This window comes from Ptychodera flava, chromosome 8 (assembly GCF_041260155.1).
Source record: "Ptychodera flava strain L36383 chromosome 8, AS_Pfla_20210202, whole genome shotgun sequence".
In the NCBI taxonomy this organism is placed as follows: domain Eukaryota; kingdom Metazoa; phylum Hemichordata; class Enteropneusta; family Ptychoderidae; genus Ptychodera; species Ptychodera flava.
Genome location: NC_091935.1, coordinates 30,066,532 through 30,091,115, shown reverse-complemented (window position 1 = coordinate 30,091,115; position 24,584 = coordinate 30,066,532). Strand labels below are relative to the sequence as shown.

Below are 24,584 nucleotides of genomic sequence, written 5' to 3'. Positions count from 1 at the left end.
TGTATTGTATTGTATTGTATTGTATTGTATTGTATTGTATTGTATTGTATTGTATTGTATTGTATTGTATTGTATTGTATTGTACTGTATTGTAAATTAATGTCAATATCACAAGTTATGGCTATATCCCGTCAAACCAGACATTTTATTTTTGACGACCTTGCCATTAATAGATTGCTTTCAAATATATAAACTATGATAAACGTAATCTCTTGATAAAAATGCAATTGTGTTTATTCTTAAATTGTGAATAATGTATACAAATCGTTAAAAGTAAAAACAATAACAGTTAATTGTAAGATAGGTTCAACAAAATGATAATTTTAAAATACCGGTCAGAAAGTCCACAAAATGTGCATGACGTTGACTGTTCAATACATAGAGCTTATGATTTCTTATAGGAAACTGGACATTCCATCGATAAGGCGGTGTGTTCAAATCTGTTCGCTTATTTCAGTTTATGGGACTTTCTTTCCGAACATTACGTGGAAACTGGGTCATCACACAGCAAGCCGCGAGGGCGCTCTACTGTGTAAATGTTGGATACAGTTTTTTTCAACGGTTCGTCTGAAGTCTTTGCAAAGAACGTTAAATTAAATAGGACAACTGCGCTAGAATACAAGCATATATCTGACTGTGACCCTTAAAACGTAGAAATCCCTAAAATGGGAGTCCTTGGTGAGAGAACCTGCATATCGACTGTCAAGGATAATTTTTTTTGTATAAATGTTGACTTCAGAATCAACAAATATATACTGGCAAGCCCCCCCTCCCAATAAAAGAAAGGCAGTAATAAAGCAGGGTCAAAAGTCAAGGAAGAAAATATTGCTTCAATGTTCCGTAAGTCTGTCGATGGCTGTCATGATATGGTGTCGCCTCGTTTTTTCAAGACTCTCACAGACTGAAAACGTACTATTCAAACTACACTCGGGCTGTGTAGGTAGGTATAATTGTTCTACGGTTTTGTTTTACAATTTATTAAAGATTTCTGAGAAAGGAAGATTCCATGAGGAGTTTAATCATCGTAGAACAGATAAGTTGGAGCCCTCTGCTTTCATGTGATCTCCATATATCCACATCTTTCCTTTCTTTCTGTTATAGGTCCATTGAACCTCGTACACAGGGGACACCCGGACTCTCTGAAAAATGGCGAGAAAATTGTAGTTATTAATGGTTTTAGTAGGTAACATTGACGGGTGCAGGAGAAAGTAAAGATGTTTCTGTTGGCTTTTGTTGGTGGGTTGTCTGTCTTTTTGGCTTAAATATTGTCCGTGTCTCTATACTCAGTTTGGTTCATTGTATGTTGCAAAACATTTCCAGCCCGAGCACAAGGAGGGCTATCTAGTCTGATTCAGACTTTGATTTTAGAGTCTATGTCAGCAATGTTGATACATATAGTCTCATCTGTGGGTCCAATCGCTGAATCTTTCTTGGCGACTTTCGGCGATTGAGGTCAGTCGACGTGTTAATAGCTTATACAAACCAGAAATTGTCAATTTCTATTGTGCATAGAAAGGAAAGGAAACCTCAAACCACACTTAAGATGAAAAAAAAAATGTTAAAACTGTACCGTTCACATTGGTTTCCAAAAATAGTTTTGCGATACCATTTTGTTTCAATCGAGATGACCAAGTATTTGTCCTTGTGCAAATTAAACATTTAGTATGTTGTGACGTTGATATGTATAGAAGGCAAATAACTCTTCGTCACGAGTACTTTGTATATTTGTTTTCTTTTCCTTTTTTATGTTTGTTTGCTTTTTTGTACTTCAGCTGTAGTGACCAGTTGATGACTGACGAGAATTGGCTAAGTATCGATGGTCAGATAATGGTATTTTCAAAATGGCACATAGAATCGAAGTATGCCCACTTTGCATTTACGACTTTTGCAGATAATCACGTAACAACTGTTGCAAAGGAAAATTACACCTACCTGTTGCAGCACTCTTTCATACGGGTAATTCATAAGATGGTTTTCAGCGTACTGCCTCGATGACGTCTTGATGTAATCTTCTCCGAGGGATTCGATCGGTGTGGCCTGTGTGTGTCCAGTGTGTAATTGATTGTTTAAAAATTAGTACCCAAATTCTTAAAAAGTGGTACCTAAATTCTCAAATAGCTATAATGATCTACATTACCATTATTATAGAAAGCGAATACTCCCAGTATTCGCTTTCCATATATTTTACGCATTATATTTTACTGCGACATTACTAGTCCTGATGTCCAGAATTGTCACACGACTATCAAACAAAAATTGCATATTGGAATTTATATACAACAACGTCTTCTTGTCATTATTTGACAACCATGAAGTTGACGTTGAGGTGCAGCAATTAAACTATAATTCACCACATCAGAAAACCAGACAAGAAGAGCGGTACCGGACACTTGTCAGTCTCTCAAGCTATCATGGGATGTTGCAATGTAATCACATTTACGTATTAAATTAATCAATAATCTTTAACTCTTAAGATGTGTTTTCCACTTACCGTTGCTCTAGGACTTTGAATGACATACGCCGAAGGCTTCGATGGATTGTCCGTCAGGAAGTCGGCAGTGCGGGTAAAACTGGATGGAAAGACAATTTGACTTCTTGTGAAGTAAAAACATTGTTGTGTTCCCACGATGGTAGTTGTAGTGGTGGTGATGGTGGTGATAATGATGACGATTGATCGATCGATCGATCAAGCGATCGATCCATCGATCATCATCATCATCATCATCATCATCATCATCATCATCATCACCACTACAACCACCACCATCACCATCACAGTTTTGACTACAATGGTGATGATGGCAGTGATATTACTGTTTTGGAGACTACCAATTCATTATGAAAAATACTTGTAAAATATTGAAAAGAATAACAATGGCAGGAAACTGTGTCAATGCAAATTTGCATCAGCACATTTTCAGGAATTCTTTCATTTCATTAAAGAGATCTTTCAACTTGGTATAATACTGTTGTACCATGTTAACCAGAGCTATGTTTGCATAGACTTACAAGTAAACTGTCATTTCGATACGCCATTTTATTTTCTTGTGACCGTCGCAAACCCAGCAACATCTCGATCCTTTCAGCTTTCTGAAAACAAAATCAGGAGATAAATTACTCGGTGCTGGACCAAAGTGTCTGGATTTATTCGTTCGTTTTCTTAGTTATTCTTATCACAGTTGTTGGTAAGCATGGATTGTTTTTCCGTGTTGCGGCGATTAAACTCCTTTACGCTTCTGAAACATGTTATTGATGTGGTAAAGAGTGTTGTGTGTGTGTGTAGTTATCTGAGTAAAATTGTACGGGTCACTTTCATTCTTTTAAAAGTTCACTGACCTTTTCCTGCCCGTACCATTGCAATCCGGACACTTGCCGTCTTCATTCCATCCCCTTCCGATACATGACATGCACTTGACCTATATTTCAATAAAACAAAGAATTATATTCAACAAGGAAAAATCATATCCGCGGTAACTTTCCTTTTCAGGAAAAGCATTCACAGCTCCTTTGGTCATCCACTCATTCCAATTTCCCGCTCTCTCTCTGATATCTCCTTTTCTGTACGGTTGTTGAATCGTGGCTCGTCTTTGTTTGCAATTACGAGGTCGAACACTCCTCTCTGTTTGTTTTTTTTTCAAAACCGATCACATTTTGCTCCATGGTTGAAATATCAGATATTGATGGTGAAATCACTCTATTCGCTTAAATAAGGAGACACTGCGCGCATACGAGCACTGTGCTATATCAACTATTGTCCGTCTACAGGTATTGATTAAATGAATCAAAGTTTGTACTTTAGCTCGCATTTGGCGATGACAAGAAGACGCCAATACGGTTCGATACAGCACTCTCTGTTCAATCGAGCGATATCTTACCACGGAAATTGTTTCATAGCCTAGAATTTCATGTCCTGTACCATTGCAAGCGCTGCAGATCTTGACAACGTCGGAGTGTGGTATGCAGACGGTCTTTCGATGATCCAGAAACTCTTGATCGGCTCTGACAGGGACTTCCCATGGTGGCGGCACGTTTCCGTTTCCCTTATCGTCAATAGGACCACCTTAACAAGACAAAAAAAATAGAAAAATAAAAAAATAAAAAACATAGCTTTGTAGCTTCAGACTCTTTCATTTTTTCATGTTAAAATTGTTGTTGTTATTGCCGTCGTTGTTGCTTGATTTAATGTTGGTCTATGCGAGGACATTAAAAATTTAATATTGAGGACTTCACAGTTTGGATTTGTGAGGAGCTCAAAACAAGTTTGTAAGTATCTAATGTGAAAACATTCAACACAGCAAGACCAATGAGCTAAAGGCGGATATGGACAGCTTTTGTATGGAAATACAGACATTTGTTTACGAATGAGACACGAAAACTTAAACACTACAATAACAAGAGCAATTTCAAATTAGAAGGTAATTAATGCATTAGTTTTGATGTCGACTCTACTTTGAATCACAGACAAACATCGAAATTAGATGTTTGTCAGCAGTGAAAATTAAGAATTAAACCGAAAAACAAGTGTGTGAGAAAGTCTACCACCTGGATATAAAGTAAGAATATTACCTCGATACGGGAATATCCTCCACCTTGCTATTCGCACTTCACAGAAGAGATACAACTGATACTAAAAGAGGGAAAACGATGGAATGTTCAGGAATGATGCTTCGTATAAAAACATAAAGGCCATTGTATTTATCTTTGTTGTGTCATTTGAAAAGTTACTGTGACTTTTATGGTTTCTTTAAATCTAGGAATGATACCTGTGTGCAACTATAAAAAAGCGAAAGTTTAAATGACACAAGAAATCAGGTCAGGTACAAAGCAGGCATTCCTACGAGGCGAGTGACTAATCTTGAATTCGACTTTAGGTGGTACCGTACCAAAACGTTCCATGGAGCCATTCCCACACAGAATACACATGCAAATGACACAGATTGAGTACGATAGCCATCATCCTAATGAACCTGAGGGGGTTAAAACATTCGGACCAGGAGAATAATGTACGATATCATGGCATGGCAAAATATGGTGAAACTGCGCAAAGAACACTGGATCCAGGGTAATAATCCGCCTGTCTCACCTCAAGACGATTTTCATGGAAGGGTATCAGAAACACGACCGCTTGGACAATGTGAGATTTTGGAATTGTTTGATGTTGGTCTTGTGTTCTCAATATGTCCTCCCTTCTTGCCACTGAGAGCAATAACAGAGCCGGGACAACTTGAATGCTCATCGCGTAAAAATGAAAAGATTTCGGATTACGGACAAACCGATACTTACATGTAATTTATTGTAGGAGGTCGAGACGTCATTGACTCTTAGATTCCTTAATAAAGATTCAGGATAGCTATCATCAAACGCTAGCAGTATAAGCAACTCCTTGGCATCTTCCTTTGAAAATTTATTACTGTGTGATCAATAAGTTCAGAAATGCGTCAGTCTTTTGGAGTCTGTGAAGAACTTAAAAGTTTGATCGGCCAAGTTGCGGCTTTTTTTTTGACAATCTGCTCTTTCCCAAACTTTTCACATCACACATTGCCTTGATTTTTCTTGATATTAATAGTGACCGTGGCATGTGAGAAAAGTAAGTAAAACTAGATAGTCATGTACCTTACCTATATCTGTTCAACCTTTGAAAGTAGTTGAAACCAGTATGAAATAATATTTATGTGTTATAATTCAATATGATATGAAGGGTAGTCGTGGCCGAGTGGTTAAGGCGATGGACTAGAAATCCATTGGGCTCTGCCCGCGCAGGTTCGAATCCTGCCGACTACGAACAATATTTTTATTGTCATAATGAATGCTACTATTTCAGAGTCCTAAAAATATTTAACACGTGTCTCCTGACATTGTTTTGCAAGGAATAATAGTTCTACGTTAATAACTTCTGCTTTGTAGACGATATTACTAAAAGTAGGCTTCGGACTGGTGCATGACCATGTCCAATTTTTCGCTGAGCTGTATCAGCTACTGTCTGCAACATTTCTTAATCATTTGAAGCTGTGTCATTCATTGTAGTATTGAGCCGTATTTAGAGAAATTTACATGTTAATCCGGGATACCCTGGAATGTAAACAATTAAGGGCATCTATACACACTGATCTTTGGTCAAATTCGTCGTATTGATCCGCATGTCACACTAAATTAGGACTCTACATCATAGCTGGCTCTAGAAATATCCCAGCTCCAATCTTCGTCAAATATCGTGAGACATCTCTATGAGCACTTTATAGCTTTCTGTGCTTCGTTTACTATGGTCGTAAAATATCCCTGTATTTGATGTGTGTACAAAAGACGTCCCTTGTTTATGTTAATGGTCGGATACTTGTGCATTTTTCATTTTCCCCAGAGAAAATTATTTTTAATCATTAAAACTATATTCAATGTAGCATTGTCGTAGAACAAGCACGTTTTCTGTTGAGGACAAATGAAAATTAAATGGTATCTTGTTGAAATTAGCCCCTTTACCGTTATGATCACTGTAAAATGTCAATAATAATAATATTTTGCACTTACTTTAATGTATCAGAATGATATATCTCCTTTGGAAACGGTGACAGCCTTGGACCGATTGGAGGCCGCATTATTGCACATTCTTCCTCTGGTACAGAAACAGGCGTGTAAAAAAGCAAGGGTCATTATAAAAGTGACAAGAGTACAGACATTTGCGTGACTGAAAAACCGCCAGTCCACGAGCCCTCCCCCGACGATTAGTGTATACGAATGGTCTAGAGATGACAGAGAATGTAGGAGCACAGTGCAGTGTAGAGACCTTCTGGTAGGAGTCAAACAGTAGCAGACAGAGCTAGAGAGGATAGGGCCACAAGTGTATGAACTTCTAGCATAGCCGCAAGCGGTGTATCCTGTACCCAAAGTTGAACGTCAACCGATGTGAAACATCTGGCACAAAAGCAGGAAGTTTCGCGGTTCTCTTTGCTCACGGTCTATTTTTGTTGATAAACTCATACGACTGAACAACGTCGATAGCTATCGATGATTGCGTCGCCTGGTAAACGCTGTCAACACAGGGTTCACAGCGGTTATCTTGACATCAACAAATCGATTCCACAACATACTGGACATTCTTATCGACAGCCGTCTATCGAAATGGCTTGTGCTATTTGCTCTGGATTATTCATTAAAATATTGTACATTCAATCAACTTCTGAAGGGTGAAGTATTAAGTATGCACGTTGCTTGTAAATCATTCAGATCAGTGATTTACGTGCATGATATGACATGATATGATAGAGTTTTTTGACGTCTTGTCTACTTACGTAACAGATCCGTGTAACCAATCGGTGGTTCCGGTAACTGAAGACTTTGAAGTTGTTCGTATGCCATTTTTTATCGTTCCTTGGTTATCATAAGCGATAGATTTTATCCGGAGAATAACACCAACCAGAACAGTCAGCGTAAACAGCTACCTTGATCTGGAAGAGAGAGGAAACAGAAGAGTGTTTGGTTGTACGAGTAGAGCACTGCTACCATCTCTCGTTGGGATGATGCTGCACAATGTCAATGACACCATGGCCATCACTGAAATTTGCCCTGTACAGAGGTATAGGCCCACGTACCAAGCTATCGACAGGCGGCTTTTTAAAAACATATTGTGTTGTTGTCTCGTGTTTGCCGCGCTAAAAGAACAAAAATACTGTCAGTAGCACCGATGAGGGGATTCAACTTCTCGTAGAAAACTGAAAAAAAGCCCTCGGTTAAGGGGCCATCAGCCGCAAACTGGCGGACTTTGCTCCCGTTGTAGGCCTATATCTATCACCTATGCACTTTAGTATGTAATATTGTGTCGAGAAGTCGTAAATACTTTCATGCGGCCAGTTCTAAATATGTTTCCATTTCTGTTCATCTAAATTTGCTGGACATTTAAACTGTGTCGGTAAAAACAATATTTTTTGAAATATACCTTTCTAAATGTCTATATGTTTTGCCTGTGCTTGTTACAAAATGATTCCTTTTTTGACAGCGTTTTGAAAGACACTGAAAGCCGAACTCAATTTTTGCACAAAAAACGTCTTGCATTCTATCTATTGGCATCGAAAACGTCATCAATTGTGCGGAAGAAAATGAAAATCAGAACACAAGAAGTAAAGTAGAAACAACATGAAGCATATCACAGCATCACTAGTGAACCAGTCAACAGGTGGTTGTCGTTAAACATTAAATTGCACAGAAACACGAGATGCTAGGTAGTATTGAGGTACTACAGCGCCTGATAATGCAAAGATGCACTATGTAGCGAGAATTTCCTCTTGCAAGAAGTAGCAATAGCTATAGGGAGGAAATTATGGTCCTACCTGTTTGTAAGAAGCATATAGCCAATCAAGAACGGTATAATGATTTTGTTTTTAACGTCTGCTGGGCGCAATGTACTTTGCATCAGCGAGGCGTTAATTGATGTTTGGGAGAGGTGGCGGCCTTTGGATAATTGATGGCATACTTGTGTCTCTACGATACAGGAATAATGATTACTAGAACAGGCTGAACAGTAGCCAGTGCAGTGCAAACCTTGTGGATCTGGTGTCACTTCGGGACAGGGACGAGGAACTACCGGGGCTGGGCTACCGGTAGCTGTGACCAGACTGACCACACAGGTTAAGGTCAAACACTGCCTGTACCAGTGAGTAGGAGGTAGTGTGTATACTACTGGTGATAGTTCCCTGATTTCATGGCAAGCGTTCAGTGAAGGTTGAATGCATGGGATTGAAAATATATATTTCAGTCTGGCAAAAGTGTTTCGGTGAACAAAAGCCTGCAATTTTATTGTAATTATCATGCTTGTGCGAATATAAGACAATGTAATGAAACGCAAAAACCCAAAACGACAAAGTTTTCCTTTCCTTGGAAAAACAAGTTTAATCGCATTTACAGGAAATGATGGCTTCAGATTCGAATTTTAACATTCATTTTTTTTTTTGTTTTAAAACATGAATAGTACTCGTAAATACACAGTGAGCTAATAAGGGCTGCTATGTAAATAATTTTGTTTGAAAGTGTCAAATGTAAAAGATTTATGAAATCTTCAATACAAATATGCCTATTAGGACAAAACAAATTGTTTAAAAAACAAACAAACATTTTCAGAAATTGAGCATTCCCTGCAACATCTCTGAGCAAGGAGGCGTGGTCGGAGGACTCTGAACCACACACACATTCCCAATTTTAAAAAATGCTGAAACTAACTGGTCTTGAATTGGACGATATCTCCGACTGACTTCGAGATCGTTCCCCTGTAATGACCCCATCACAGGTGTGACCTATATACTTGAAGCCTCACCTTCGTCGTGACGTAGACGAGACGTGGGAGAAGATGTACATTGTCTCGGAGCTGTAACTGTAACAAATTCCATCGTTGACTAGCGTTTCTGAGTCGGGTGAAAGGTTACATTGAGTATTAAGTCCGGAAGAGAGGGCAAATCATATTCTATCGTCGTTACATAATGAGCGTATTAAAACAAGGTGCGTCATTACAATTACAGTGTCATCACAATTTCAGTCTCGTCCTCATACTTAGGGGGAGTACAAGTTAAGTTATTGTGAGAGTTGCAGAAAGCGAAAATTATTCATTAGTTTATGAAATTTAGAGACTTAATTTTACTTAGGGAATGTAGAAACGGTTGTCGCTATATCGATATAATGTTTTGTCTTGTTGTGGCTATTTCATTTGTGGAAATATTTCTATGAGGTAGCAGTGAATACCTAGCATTATCAAAGTCCAGAACGCACTGTCCATCAGAGAATACCTTCTCCAACTGGCCGCCAGATTCTGAGGAGATGAAAATTCCACGGTGGAAGAGACAGCTAATTTAATTTCCATCACTTACTTGAGATAAACTCACTCTTTTTGCAAAACTGTTCTAAAATCTTCAGGCGGAAAGTCAACAACAGACTTTCATGTCCACCGTGTGATATACCTGTAATGATGAAGAGAATTAATAAAATTTAAACGACACCATATTTTGGCAACTCATAAATAACATTTAAACGACACAATTTTTGAAGGAACTGAAAAGATGACAAGTTTCTTAGTTTTGGGAAAACTAAAACAGTGTGTGTGTACCACCTACACAAAAATCCAACGAGATCACTAAAGCAGCTTTTGATTTTTTTAAACCGAAAATGTGAAACTTGGCCCCCAAAATTTATATATGCAAATTTCGACATCATTTGAACAAATCAGAGAAAAGTTACAACCAGAAAATTTCCAATCAAAGTGAACACTACATGAGAAACACTGTCACAGAAGAGCATATTATGACCATAAAGTGAGAAAATTGGTCATATAAGTTAACATTTCAACTTTTTATCTCTTTTTCACAAATCAGAAAAAAGATCACCTCTGGCAACTTATAAACCAAACTGAAATGCTATCGAAGGTCAATTGCATTGACAATGTTTGACCAGAAGTGCAATAATTGGCCCTGAAATTTACATATGCAAAATTTGATAATTATTTTCACGTGTTTAGAATGGAGTCGTCCTGAGAAACTTATAAGTAAAACTGTACACTGTGGAACAAGCTCTTTCAGAGAATAATATCTTTGAGCAAAAATGATAAAGTTATCCCTACAAATTTACATATGTAACTTTCATCACCACTTTCACGTGTAAGAATGACATAATCTCTGAGAACCTGTAGACCATGTTTGAGAGCTATCAAACAAGTGGTTTCACAGAATGTGATGTTCTAGATAAACATACAAAAACTGTAGCTAAAAATTTATATCTGCAAATTTCACCATTATTAGGACAAATCTTCACTTGCTTATCCTTTAGAACTTTAGAAATAAATTTTGAAATCTGTTAGACAGGTGTTTTCTGAAAACAAGAGTTTTGGTGAAAATGAAAGAAACAATCCTACAAAGTATAAACATGTGAATTATAACACAAAAGCATAGAAACAACACTGAAACAACTTCATCCTTATAGTAAGTTTTGAAATTTATGAAAAATCATGCACTTTTTTGTAAATTATGAAAGCTGTGATTACTGGAGTCCAATCAGTTCTAGATATCATCCAAGCATTCAGCATAGGTAAACTGGTCACACTTGTGTCAGTCTTTTAGTTAAGAGTTCCTTAAATTTTGACTATGGATGGACAGACAGATGGACAGACTGACACACACAGACTGACACAGTACTTGCATTGGCCCCTGTAACATGCCTTTGATACATGGGGGCCTAAAAGGTCTGCAAAAAGCAATATTTTGAAATACTTTCTTCAGCATCGTTTACTGCAGGACCGCCATGAACTTGCAAAGCGTATCAAATCTGAATGAAGAAAGAAGAGTGGTGACGGGTCTTCATGAGAATTTGGAAAACTAGTTTTGTGACATTGTGCTGCTTGGTTGGACAATACACAGAGACAAACAGAGAAATACATCTCATTAACAAAACTTGACCAAGTTACCATGAGTTGCTTCAAAACATTTTTTTTATTTTCATCAAACCTAATTACACAGGCAGTCTTGACTACCCAGAGTAAAAAAATGACACAAAATACTTAAGTTTGTACAAAGTGTGTGGTGAAAACTGTGGACAGATATTTACACTGTATTCCGAATTCTCTAGATATGGACGGATTACAAACTACGACTTAAAGCTAGCAAACAGATGGCCATATCTATAATGTACATTGACATAACCTTTTGCAGAGCCACTCCCAACAATTGTTCATACCCAGCAATTTTCATGACCTCTACATGACCTTACATCCTGACATTTTTTTATTTATGAAGCTACCAGTTTGAGTACACACTCTTTCACAGCCAACCATATTGACTGAATTCTGCTCTAAATTACCACTGTTACTTATCTTCAGGTAAAACTACATTTTTTCTACTATGAAATATTAAATTTGAAATTTTCCACACAATAGAAACTACACTGTATTATTGGGATGAAAGGTCACATGGGTCTAATGACAAACTACAGATCAACTAAAATAATAATGCTTTCAATGCATTTTTCCCCCAATTCCAGCATGAATGTGAGTCAATATTCAGACTACACAGCATGCAATGGTTTTATGTCCAAATCGAAGTTCAATACATGAACAATGCAAAATTCACAACTGCAGTGACCCTCCACAGCTTACATTATGAAAAATTTGCAAACTATACCAATTAGTTTCAACTGCATACATTTCTAGTAATTTTATAACATAGCATTATAAATTAACATCTGAAGTCATAAAATAGTCAGTATATTCTGTAGCAAAACATTTCTATTTGCCTATTTGGTTTTTGCGTATTAGTATTATTTATTGTTTGTATAACAGTGAATGGCGAATGTAATTTGTACTTGAATGTGGAAAAGTTAAACAGTCACAAAGACAATCTGTTAGCATGAGTACAAAAAGCAAACTATCAAATATTCAAAATCCTGGAAGTTGTAAAAAAGATAAATCTAAACAATTGCCACACAGTTATATTCATTTTACAACTATCTGAAATAAGAATGTTTCAGATTAATTTACAAAAATTATTCCACATATTTTTATACACAAGATATAATTCTCAAACATGTACAGCACACATAAAATTCTAAACAGCAACATGCAGCAAAACGGTTGTCCACTATGGTAGGAGTGACAGTGACTGAGAAATGAACTTCAGATTTGAAAAACACACATGGTGGGGCATTTTTAAGACTGACATGTTGTCATAGTAATTATTTCACGACAATCTGGCAAAATTATTTAGAACAAGATTCACTCCAGTTTGTTGTTCACTTCTAACAGTGTGATACATCTCTCTATCATAAAACTCCTTGTTATAAAACTTGCAGAGACTGTTTTATTTTTTGTGTGCCACAAATTTACCTATTGGGTAATTTACAGCTTTCTTTCTTGATGAAAAAGAAACAATAGACAGTCAGCACTGTATTCAATGTGGGTGAAAGTAAAGAAACATAAAAACATCCAAAAGCACCTGAAATTTCATTTCTTGAACTTTCTACTTCATCCAAACGAAGGTCACCGGTAAGTGTTCTTTACATTTTTGAAGCACTGACGTACATCTTTTTATCTGAAAAGGATGTACTCTGACACATTTTAAAACACAATTTTTTATCAATTATGTAAAAATTATATATTAGTGATACATTCCATGGCATATGGAAATACAAAAATATCTTTAAAAACAAATCTTCATTTTGTCTCATGCTGAGACTTACAACATCAACAACCTCACTGCTGTGATGTGAAATCATTACACACATTTCAATGACATCATCACTTTCTGCATGCAATAAAATATCCTAGGAAAGGGAGGTTGCATTTATTTAGCAACACAGTCACAACAATAAACAACAAATAATCACGCTGAAAAGTCCATATTTTGGAATAGGAAATGTTTTAGCATTACTCCAAGTTTTGATCGTGTTATGCAGTGAGGAAATACATCATAACACTATCACTCTCTGGAGAATGCACATTTTACCATGGCACCAAAATTTTAATTACAACATTTTCAACCCAGTTCAGCCTAAAAGAAGCATTTATCATACAAAATTGCATTGAGAAAGTGACCTTCACTATTTCAAAATATACAAGGGCACTAATATGGAGACAGCTCTGATGTTCACACTTTACAAGAGTGAAAAGCAGTCTCTATTCATTTTATACAAGCTTGAAAACATGAACATCAACTGAAATGTTTGTCATCACAGCTTTCAATGTCACAAGTGGAACACAAGGTACAAAACTATAATGTTTATTGAAAGGTCAAAGGTAAAATGATATACTGTGCAGTTTATGCTTTACATATAAATTATGGAAATAAAATGTCACTAGGTCAGAACTCACTGGCAACCAAATCTTACACATCATAACCCTGTAATCTTTGACAGACAAGTCTTCAAACAGTTTGGAGTGACTGTGGTGATATAAGGAAACTGTATTACACTGAGAGCCTAGACTGTAATGGGAAAAAAATCTTCTACATTTTACCCATCCTGTGTTTTGGTTCAGTGTAACAAGTGTACTGAAAAATAGTGACAACATCACTGTTCGCTCCCATATAGTTATCAAAACAAGTCAACAATTGTATGAAACATGGACATACATATACAGACAGACTGACATACACAGACTGGCACCGAGTGATGACACTGACCCCAAGTGTGCCTTGCCCATGGTAATGATAAAATAGTTAAGTATAGGCCTATACAGGCACTGAGAGTGAATATGTTACAGCAATTTGATTAGTTGATTAGTTTCTTTTCCTTTTCAACTCCTGTGATAATGTTTAAGACAATCAATCTGCAAGGCAGTTTATGTATTGACAAATATGTTATCTTTTACAAGTACACAGTAAACTGTTCTTGATTTTTCATTTACAATATTTGACAAAGACTGAAATACATAACATGCAACAATGTTTACACTTTGCCTATACACCAGATACATGGAGAAATTTCAACATACAATCATCAACTCAGAAACCCTACACGGAAAAGTAAACATTGTTTTCTTCCAGAACAGCTGGTGCATCAACATCTGGAACAACTTACAAACTTAACCAATTACACAAGGATGATGAAACAAGAGATAAAATTAAACTGTGGTGAACTTGACCATCCCTTTCAAATCCTTACCTAACTTGACATCTTAAACTAAAATACACTGCATGGTTAATTGCGCACAAAAATACATCGGGGTGGACTATTTGATAAGGGACTGTGTCTGGAAGATCGATGAGGTACATTACAGTATCTTTTTTATCCGATCCATTGTACATTCTTTTTTCCCCACTCTCCCATCTTTTCGTTTTGTCAAACTTCTCTGGCTGAATTTTTTATTTATTTGTTTGGAATTTTTTCAAAATCTGAGAGGATTTTTTTACTGCATTTCAACACCAAATACAGTTTACCATATCAAATGCTTACTAAATCACCACATTATATACTCTTAGTTTCAGTAGGTATAAAATTACAAAAAAAATCCTAAAAATACAAAATGAAAGATATCCCAGTAAAACTGAAAGTTTCACAAAGTTGCCCCAAAAATTCAAAATTCCGGATTTCAACTTAATTTCAATATATCTTATTAACAAAAACCCTAAGAACCTGTTTACTAAATATCAAAGCAATCAGACTGGTAAATTTTGAGAAACAAATTTTTTGACCAAAAATGAGAAAAATTGCCCCCAAAATACAAAATTGCAGATTTCATCCTAATTTTAAATATATCAAATTAACATAAACCCTAGGAACCTGTACACTAGATATCAAAGCTACCAGATCACAAGTTTTAGGAGAAAAATTTTTGACCAAAAAGGCAAAAATTGCCCCAAAATAAAAAATTGCCAGTTTCAACATACCTTCAATACATTATATTGGGATTAACCTTAGATACCTGTACCTATACCAAATATCAAAGCTATCAAATCAGTAGTTTTTGGATAAAAAATTTTTTTATCAAAATTATGAAAATTGCCCCAAAATTACAAATATATGACAATATCAATACAATTTGCACAAGCATGACTGAGGTCATTCTGAGGAACATGAATATGAAGTTTCATAGCAATCAGATGAGCGACTTCAGAGAACAAGATTTTTTGACTAAAAACGGAAAAAAATACCCTAAAAATACAAACATGCAAATTTCATACCAAATTTTGCACATATACTTTAGAATACCTAAAGAAATCTGCATACCAAGTTTCAACCAAATCTGACCAATGCTTACTGAGTTTTAGCCATTTGCAGGATTTTTCCTTTTTTTCCCCTCATTTGCATATTTTTGGCACTGACATGTTCATTTGAACAAATTCACATCTCCACCCCTAGGTGCACCTGTACACCAAATACTAAGACAGTAGGTGCTACGGTTTAGGAGTTTTTGATGTGGACGGACATACATACATACATACATACATACATACATACATACATACAGACGACATTTTTCCACCTTATACGAATACCTCCCATTTGCATATATACATATGCATATTATATGGGAGCTAAAAAGCATACTTTATGATGTGCAGGGATGCATGTCCTTATTGATGACAACAGATGTATGCTAAGCCTCGTAATCACAGTAGCAAAAGCACTGAACTATTACCTCGGCTTAGATCAAATCCATACAGGAGCGCAAAGCAATGATGGCACCATATCAGAATGGCACACTTGCAAAATACATGTCAAAATTCCTCAGCGTAAAAAAGTCAAACACCACTTGGAAGAACTGAAAAACATACAACAAACCAACAAACTTGGTTGAGAAAGCAGACAGTCAGGGAATGTAACGAGCAACTTGGGATGGATAATGCCCACACTGAGCCTGCACTGGGATCTACGGTAGCTTTATCAGACAACAGAAACTCTACACATGCCTACTGCTATGAGTCGTCTTGCCGATAATCCAAGACCATTTTCCTGAATCTCTGCGCTGAGCTTGGTCTCTTCAGACCGGCAGACGAAGGCGGCGATGGCTGAAGTGGCGGCGATGGCGAGTTTGTCATCTTTTTGGGGTTAACAACTCCTGTTGATCCATCGGGTCGACTTGGACGGAGTACTGCTCTCTCCTGCAATGACATCATGTACATTTTTATTGATCTTCAATCTATATAACCCTATCACCCCCACAATTTTGCTAAAACCCACTGTTATCAGTGGTGATTGTGGACCTGTTTATTGGGAATTGGGGAGAAGCAGCTTAAACTGACTGGCTAGATGTCTGAATATGAATTAGGTTCATAGCATGTCCATTCCTCTTGTTTGCCAAAGTCTCAGAGATTTTCGACAGATCAATGACTACAATGCGATACCAATACCTACTTATATGTCTTCACCCATTGTTACAGATATGTTATGTTCTATGATAGTAACAATATCAAACAATTTGAAGCAAACATCATATGGCCAATATTATATAAGCATTGCATTTGTGCACAGTCAACAATATTTCAACTAAAACAAACTGTAAAATCCTTTTAGCATTACACTCAGAGGTGAGCTAGATCACAACTTTACATCGATGTCTGGAACTATTTCAATCTCAGGAGAAGAGTTGTTTCTTTCTAAACAACGCACACAATTTTGAGTTTAAACTTATTTGGCTTAAACTCTGATAAACTCAAATAAGTAAGAGTTTCACAAAGTACAAAAAATTTCTTCAGCAAACAAAGAAGACAACACTTATATGATAATATATGATAATGAACGCCAGAGACTTTCGAAATACATGTACATTGCAAATAAAAGAATGTATGAGGGTCAAGGGTATTCTGTAACTGACATAAAATAATGGTATATTGTTCAATCATTTCTAAGATTTTTCATGATTGTAAATTACTTGATATTAACCATCATTTTTGACAAAAGTTGCTTTTGCTCTGTTGTTATGGAAATGCTTTTATTTGAAATATTGAACTATAATTCAACGGCCTGTACTTACGTTTGCTTTCATATTTATCCTTCTAGGGCTTGGTACAGGAGGTGTCTGTTTGCCAGGAAATGAAAGATTTGTTGTTGACAGAGTGGGATTTGTTGCCTGCACTATGCCATGGTTAGCTCTGAGTGGTGTCTGTTTGGGTCCGTTGACTTGTGGTGACACGGTCTGAGGTCTCATCTTAGGGCTGCTTGGTTTGAGGGGTGCTGGAAGTCTCCTGGAATAGGGAAACAAACAAACACGTAATGTCAGTGTTCATTGTGAGCTGACTGTGGATATACAGAAATAATCCAGATTTAACCCTTCTACCCCAATGTCCCAAAACAAGGTTCAAAAAGTATCATTGACAACATCAGGACAGAACCAAACTACAGTCGTACAGAGTTACAAGCTCGTCAAAAATGGAATTTACACAAGCATAACATTGCATTTGTATCGGGTAACTTGGGAATGTTCATTTCACCCTAATCCTGCCAAGTTTATAAATCACCGTCAGGTCAAGTTGGTTAAAACTAATGAGGCACAACATATCCAGTGTGTTACATTTTTACAAAGACATGAACAATTGAAGGCCCCTGACAACACAGACTGAAACATCCATCGTTTGAGGGCGCTCTCTACAGAGGGATGTAGAGAGCAGCCCTAGAGTGACAGATCTTTGTCTACTGACAACATGGATAGTGTAGAAATGATTTTGACTGACTCAACCTGCTACAACATGCCATGCTAAATACTGTGAGTGAAAATACACAATGATTTGGCTCAGTACATTTTTGTAACAATGTGGCAGATGGGGAAGTGACAGCTTTGGCAGAATAAGGGTTACTGGTAGATTTGCTCCAAACCTGTGGGCAGATAAAGTTTGTACTGACTAAACCTGCTATAACATACTATGCCAAGTAGATAGAAGTACATATAGGTTTTGGCTCAATAAAACTTTTTACATACTCTGCAGATGGGAAAGTGATAGGCCTGACAGGATAAAGATTGATACTTATCCCTGCTACCTGAATTCACTGGGTACAATGTTACTCACAGGGCTACAGTTTTCCGTTACCGTAAGAATTGACAGACAGTACAAAACTATTTTCTGAGGACTTTTTCACAACCATGATGCACACTAACTTCAATAACACTGACAACACAGAACTGCAGCTGCACTTTTGCCATTCTGTATTACTGCAATACTTTACTGCAAAATTGGGTAAATTGAACAGAAATGACTGGCATGTGACAAATTTCTCTGTCACAAAAGGTAATATTACCTCTCCCTGTACAGAGTTTGGCACAGTCCTGATGTTGTCAATTAAACTGGAGACACAACACTAGTTTTGTGAAATGTTGCAAACAGAAAGCTAGACAGACACACTCACACACACACAAATACAGCGTCTGTGATGGTAACCTGAATCCATGAAGTACAGTAATTGCCAAATTTCAAATACTGAGTTACAGAGTGAAAGATAATACTCTGTACTCAAAACTCACCTTGTGGCTACTGTTGGCAGGGACCTTTTGCCAGGTGGTGTGGTTGGCAATGAACTCTCACCGACTCTTTGTAGTTTGGCTCGTTCCTCTTTCAAATCTGAAAATCAAAGAAATTAGAGATGTTACGGTTGTAATTGAAAGATCAACAGAGGAAGACCAAGCAGTTTTGATCTTACATTGATGGAAAATCACACAATCAAGTAAATTCTGGCAGAGTGTTGGTTTTCAAAACTTGATGTTATCCTTCCTGCCCCATGTAGTTTTCTTGAAGGGATGATTTTAACAAATATCTAAAGCCTGTTCTGGTACTGAATCAAGATCACGCCAGATAACAGTGCAGCACTGTTCATGACAAACTTTTGTTTCAAAGGACAAATTTAACAGTGAAATATCAATATAAATCAGGCGTTATTATACCGGTACACTTAGCTAATCAGAACGTCTGACTCACAAGATTGGCCAAACAGCATGGTTCATATGGCACTGATTAACCAATCACGTTGTTTATGTATATCTCACCTGACAGTGTTGGTTCCCTGTGTACTGACATGACTGACTTGGCCCTGAAATCTGACTCTTCTTCAAGACAGTCTTGAAGAAATGCGATATCTCGCAGTAAGGTCTGAATTTCATCTTCTAGAGTAAGTCTACATGCAACAAGAATGGAAAGACTCATTAGATGACGTACTTCAAGATCTGGTATTGAGAATTAGAACCCTTGTCATGCATGGTTGACTTGATACAATGTTGACAGATATAGATTCTCATACACTGCACGCATTGAGTGTGTTCAACAGAGAATCTTGATGAAATCATCTAGTAGCAGAAAATGATCTTTTCAACCGATTGAAAGCTTCAAAAAACACTGCAAATGGTGTCATTACTACTACTGTTACCACCTACAGTAATACCACTTCTGGTACCATACTAGAGCAGAACATTATTGAAAGCCTTACCTCAGTTGCTGGACAACTTCATCTATTTTCAAGATATTCAACTGTTCTTTCACAGAGTCTACTTGGTCACTGATGGTGGATGACAACGATAACCTGAATGAAATCATAAAACAACTCTGATCAGATCAAGGAAAAGTAAGGGCTTTCGGTAATTCTGTTACATCTACACGTCATTCTGGGGTACAATGTTTAGAAAGAAGGAAAAATAATACTTGACTTTTATTTATCAGATTTCATAGCCTTGTTTCTTCCCATTGTCTGCCACTGAGAGTGTAGCTCTCACAAAGTGCACAAGTGACCATTATTTGTATTTTTGCTTTTACATTGTTGTCTTGCTATCAGCAAGGTTACCATAATCACATGACTAAATGCTTCTTGATAAATCTTCAATCACTCTATATACAAAGTTACTGTCTAAACGTTTCTGATCATATGGAACATGTGTCACTAATAAACCCACTGATCATGAACTGAGATGATCCCTGATGGAAGTACCACTCTTTGTAAAACTGTAATTCTTACTAATCTCAGATCTGTATACATTACAATCCATATTAGGTCTACAATACTTATAGTTCACTTCTACATAATAGGTGTACTAAGGTAAAGAACAGAGATTAGCATTGTGTACTTACATATCTCCATCACTAGAGGGCGTCATCAATGGAGTTTCTCTACCATCTCTAGAACTGGTTGCTGTCGATGGTCTTTTCATATTGCTTGGACTTGAAGTGCCTGAAAAAGAGAGATTTAAAGAGATTTATGATTGTGATGCATAATATATTTGACAAACACACACTGAGATACGGTTCATGATACTACAGGTATGGTGTCTACAAAACAAAAAATTGGTGCACTAGGAATTTCCACTTTCACTTGTTAACGACATGATAAGTTGACTGATCAGCTTTGTCAGTGGATTATAATTGTATGGTACATTAAAAAACAAAATGATTATGAGGCAATTTTGAGACATCAGATATCAGAGCTGAAGAAGTAATAATCTGGACCCTTACAATGACCTGTTTTATGGCAGAATGGTCATGAGTTAATTTTGTTCACAATTATGGAATCACAACTAATTGTTCTTTTAGAGTATGAATGTGTCAACCCAGTACCTCATTGATATCAATTCCTTTCAATGATTACATCAACTTTGTTTTATCGTTTTCTCTCTTTAAGATGAAATGTCACTAGTCATATCAGTGTGCCTTTGAGAAAAACATTCCTGAATTCTTTACATCATATCAATTTAGTTTTCAAGGAATTTCTCTGAGTCTGTCCTATACCAGTATACATAATATGTAAATTTCCTACAATCACAGGTAATTTCCAGTGAAAGTAGCCATGAAATGTCAATTTAGTCTGGAGGATACATAATGGTCTGATGTTGCTACATTTTTCTTCTAATTTTTTCACACTATACTTATCCAGACTTACTGACAGCCCAGAAGGACAACATATCAATTCCTTTCAATGATTACATCAACCTTCTGTTCCAAGTTTTGCTTTTTCAAAATTGCACATTTGTAGTTTTTCCTAAAACTACATTATCAACAACACACAAATGGTGCATAATCCCTCAAAACTGCAAACCATTCATTCTATCCACCACACCAAAATTCTATCTCTGTACATGAGCAAAGTCCAAAAAACTAATCACTGCTTTGGAATAAATTGAGCGGTCAATTTTGTAGCCTTCACTAACGCAATTATGTTCGTAACAAATAGACTGAACATAATTTGTAACTGCTTGGGTATTGTGCGTTTATTGTGTTTTATATAATCTATCAACTGCTGAAAGAAATACCAAGACCACACAAACACCACATATAATGAGATAATAAACATGCTAATGTATTTTAAAATCTCTTCTTGGTCAACTGATTATATCATTTACAAAACTATCGACGCTGTCAACAAGGTTACAGTGTTTCTCTTGTATGTGTGACAATGATCGTGTGACGATGAACGTGTTGACTTGGATGAAATCACTCACCCTTTCTGACCTTCTCCTGCATGACATAGGCTAAAACTTCACTATTGCTATCTGTAAATATTGAGTCTGAGGGTCTGAAAGAGGGAGGATACAACACTCTGTTAGGGCAAAATGGTGAAAATTATCAGTTGTTCACCACAACATGATATCAGATCAGATGATATGATGACAAACATAATTATAGAATACATAGACTCAACAAATGCTTGGTGAGACCTGATCAAATATCTCATGATTATCATGGATTTCAACATAGACACTGGAAAAAGACTCCTTTTATGATTTGACTCAATAACATAAGATTCGTTGGTACATTTTTTTTCAAAACATTATAAAATCATTACAGACATTTTCAGAGAAATACATATTATCTGACAAACAGCAAGTTTTTCTCACTCTTTTCTAGAGGTTTTTGTCGAGATTCAAATATTGACTTCAATAACAACATCAAACACCACACTGAATTTCATATAATGATCAACAATGATCACTTAACTATCTGAATGAGAATTATCTGACAAACAGCAAGGTTTTTCTACTTTAAAAACTGGTAAAAGGTGAATAAAGATATGCAATTACCTTCCCTCCTCTTTGGCTTTCTCTTTTATACTACCGACTAAAATTTTGATATGATTCACTAGACTTTGTCTGACTTGCGGAGGTTCTGGCAAAGTCCTCCTCCTTGGTATAAGTCCATTGGTTTCCTCTCTGTAATCTCTCCATATTTCTAACAAAAGTTCAACCTGTGAAAAACAGATACAACAGGTTTAGCCATTCCTTGTAACGACCACATAGGTACTGTCAGACATGCCAACGTAGAGATTTCTCTTGTTAGTTTTATGGCTGCAGCGGGAAAAGGGTTTCTCTTCTGGAAATGTTCTGACCAGGCTAGAAAATTTCCAAGTACATGTAAAAAGTTGAAATTGTTCATTTTTCATTTCTTGTAACCATCTTATGCAGTTTGTAATAAAAGAAATGTGAAACCTTAATAATAAACGCAGAACTACTAATGTACCACAAGAAAAGAAATGTTGTGCCATAACATAACAGCATTTGCCCACAAGAAGAAATATTTTCTTTTTCAGTTTGGTCAACAGGTACTCAACGTATCAGCTTACACTTTCATGTACCCACATTGAATCACCCATATCACCTTGCCTTGTTTGACACATACCTCTGTATGGAGCTCCAGGCTCTGTTCCACCAGGGAGTCACCGAGAATCTCCCGGATTTCCCCTCTCTCTTCCTGTGCCACATTCTCTTGCACCAATTTCCACAGAGATGGAGGAGGCTCAAAGGCCTGTAAATCATATGGTAGCGGCTCTGTCATCACCATTTAAGGCTGACGTCTCCTCAAGGTGGCAGAATCAGTCCCGTAACTGTGTTGTACCTGATTTTATTCACATTTTGACAGTATCATTTGTACTACCAGTCCAGTTACTTTATCACTTATTTCCTGCCAGGAGTGAATATATCCTCGTAATTCTTCTGTAAAATCTTCTACAATGACTAAATTTGGTGACACGATATGCTGAATAAAAGAAAAGGAGCCATCATGTAGAAATCTTGAACTTTGCACAACAGTAGATTTTATGATCACATTCACATTGAAAACTAAAATATCAGTATTGAGTAATGGATATAAAAGCCACCATAACAACGTCTATGTTAAGAGGATAAGATAAATGCTTTGGGAGAACTTGTTCCGAGGCCTCACCCCTTGGCTTCCACTATTATGCACAATATACGTATGCTGCGGGTTACAGTTCCTCAGACCGTACACTGAATGGAGCAAGTGCACATGCCTATCCAACATTTTCAGAAAATCACGCCGTTGACACGTTAGCCGCTATAACTGAATGACTTCCCCTTTGATCCTTTTTCAGTCATAATCGTAAGACCATTGGTTCCGATTACGGACAAGCTATATACCTAGTTTTCAAAACTTCGATGAGGCGCTAGGCTTATTACCATGTCAACATAAACAAGTCGGCTAGATTCGTCAATTTACGTTACGAAGCTACAACACTTGTATGAAATATACAGCTCTAAGGTAAATGGTACTCTACCTTGAACATTCACATAGCAAGTGGATAAAGCTTCTCCATAGATGCTTTACATTGTCACTTCAAAAAGCATTCGGACACAGCTGTAAGCAGTCTTGATTTTGGTGGTACTCGAGGAGCTAGAGATTCCAGGACGAGAAATTCACAAAATGGCTGCCTGTGTGTTCTACGTCATCAAAATGGCGGTCGGTAATTCGTGACGTCCACGATCGGTGAAATCAAATTTAATCAAAATTGGAAGACATACTGACGCGTATTTTCAATTCAGTCGACAGAAACATTTCATAAGATAACAGCTGACGTTGAAATTTGACATAATAACCATTTATTTTTAATTAGCGGCTAAACTGTTGAATAGCGCCCTCCCATTTGTGAATGGTGAACTTTTGTTTTTTAAACAGAATCAGGTTTATATCCTTTGCAAGGTGCATAAGTGGCAGATTCGCTGGGTTGTTCTGTGTTACTTATCCGTGAATGTCTTGAAGTTTTATGTTTGAATAAAAAAGAATAAAACCTGGATGAAATTGTTGTCGTTTAATGTTATTTCCGACCACTTCTGCCGTCAAACATTCAGACAAGAAAAAAAACTTTTATCGGCTACTGGCATCAGTGTAAAATGTTTCCTCCTGTGTGTATTGCTATATCAAACA

General features: G+C 36.7%; 2 protein-coding genes and 1 non-coding gene across 4 annotated transcripts; 1 reads left to right on the top strand and 2 right to left on the bottom strand.

Moving 5' to 3' along the window:
- Positions 1–210: 210 nt before the first annotated feature.
- On the bottom strand, positions 211–8,421 carry LOC139139010 (protein SSUH2 homolog). 2 transcript variants are annotated; one of them, XM_070707695.1, is made up of 11 exons: positions 8,319–8,421; positions 7,284–7,439; positions 6,523–6,607; positions 5,284–5,410; positions 4,567–4,627; positions 3,876–4,060; positions 3,337–3,416; positions 3,010–3,090; positions 2,492–2,570; positions 1,933–2,037; positions 211–1,139 (listed from the first exon to the last, which is right to left on the bottom strand). In XM_070707695.1, exons 2-11 carry the CDS (start codon positions 7,348–7,350, stop codon positions 1,020–1,022), a joined length of 990 nt encoding a protein of 329 aa, XP_070563796.1. In that variant the 5' UTR covers positions 7,351–7,439; positions 8,319–8,421; the 3' UTR covers positions 211–1,019. The 2 variants fall into 2 exon arrangements, with proteins under 2 accessions (XP_070563796.1, XP_070563797.1); XM_070707696.1 differs by lacking the exon at positions 8,319–8,421 and adding an exon at positions 7,584–7,743.
- Positions 5,700–5,781, top strand: Trnas-aga (transfer RNA serine (anticodon AGA)). Its single transcript has one exon. It is a non-coding gene; the product is annotated as a tRNA-Ser (tRNA).
- A 3,016-nt stretch (positions 8,422–11,437) lies between the features above and the next one.
- On the bottom strand, positions 11,438–24,097 carry LOC139139009 (coiled-coil domain-containing protein 24-like). The gene is made up of 10 exons (XM_070707694.1): positions 23,938–24,097; positions 23,043–23,399; positions 22,448–22,611; positions 21,869–21,942; positions 20,505–20,604; positions 19,870–19,962; positions 19,433–19,560; positions 18,914–19,010; positions 17,432–17,642; positions 11,438–16,559 (listed from the first exon to the last, which is right to left on the bottom strand). Exons 2-10 carry the CDS (start codon positions 23,202–23,204, stop codon positions 16,374–16,376), a joined length of 1,215 nt encoding a protein of 404 aa, XP_070563795.1. The 5' UTR covers positions 23,205–23,399; positions 23,938–24,097; the 3' UTR covers positions 11,438–16,373.
- Positions 24,098–24,584: the final 487 nt, after the last annotated feature.